Genomic DNA, 428 nt, shown 5'->3' on the forward strand with positions numbered 1-428 from the left:
TGTGCTCTTCCGATCTTGAGTAATTCTTGATGTTTTTTAATACATTGGAATAACGAATATAAATCTGTAGCTTTTTTCAGCTCTTCGCTCAATATCTCAAATCTTATCGATGCAAACCAGAGCAATAGAGCCATAAAAATATTTGTACATAGTTGTGCTGCCATATATAAGCCAGCCATACATTGTTGAAGATATATTATTGTTCTTAGTGGCTGATAAAATACGTCGAATGGATATTCGGCTAATGTTGGAAATGGTTGTTGCATTATGGTAGGTAATAATATTTGTACAAAGGTGACAAGATAAAAAGTAAACATAGATATACCATAGACTATAATACACTTGTCAATATATCGTTGAACAATAACTTCTTCATGTGCTTTCATTACATTGCAAAAATTTTCCAATTTGTCAGCAACATTCTGCAA

General features: G+C 31.8%; 1 protein-coding gene across 1 annotated transcript; it reads right to left on the reverse strand.

Moving 5' to 3' along the window:
* Positions 1-7: 7 nt before the first annotated feature.
* Positions 8-386, reverse strand: LOC105461401 (the record flags this gene model as incomplete). Its single annotated transcript, XM_011707896.1, has 1 exon — positions 8-386. A coding segment is annotated over exon 1 (379 nt), but the record flags the coding sequence as incomplete, so codon positions are not given.
* Between the last annotated feature and the right edge of the window lie 42 nt (positions 387-428).

This window comes from Wasmannia auropunctata, unplaced genomic scaffold (assembly GCF_000956235.1).
Source record: "Wasmannia auropunctata unplaced genomic scaffold, wasmannia.A_1.0 LD289397.1, whole genome shotgun sequence".
NCBI lineage: Eukaryota > Metazoa > Arthropoda > Insecta > Hymenoptera > Formicidae > Wasmannia > Wasmannia auropunctata.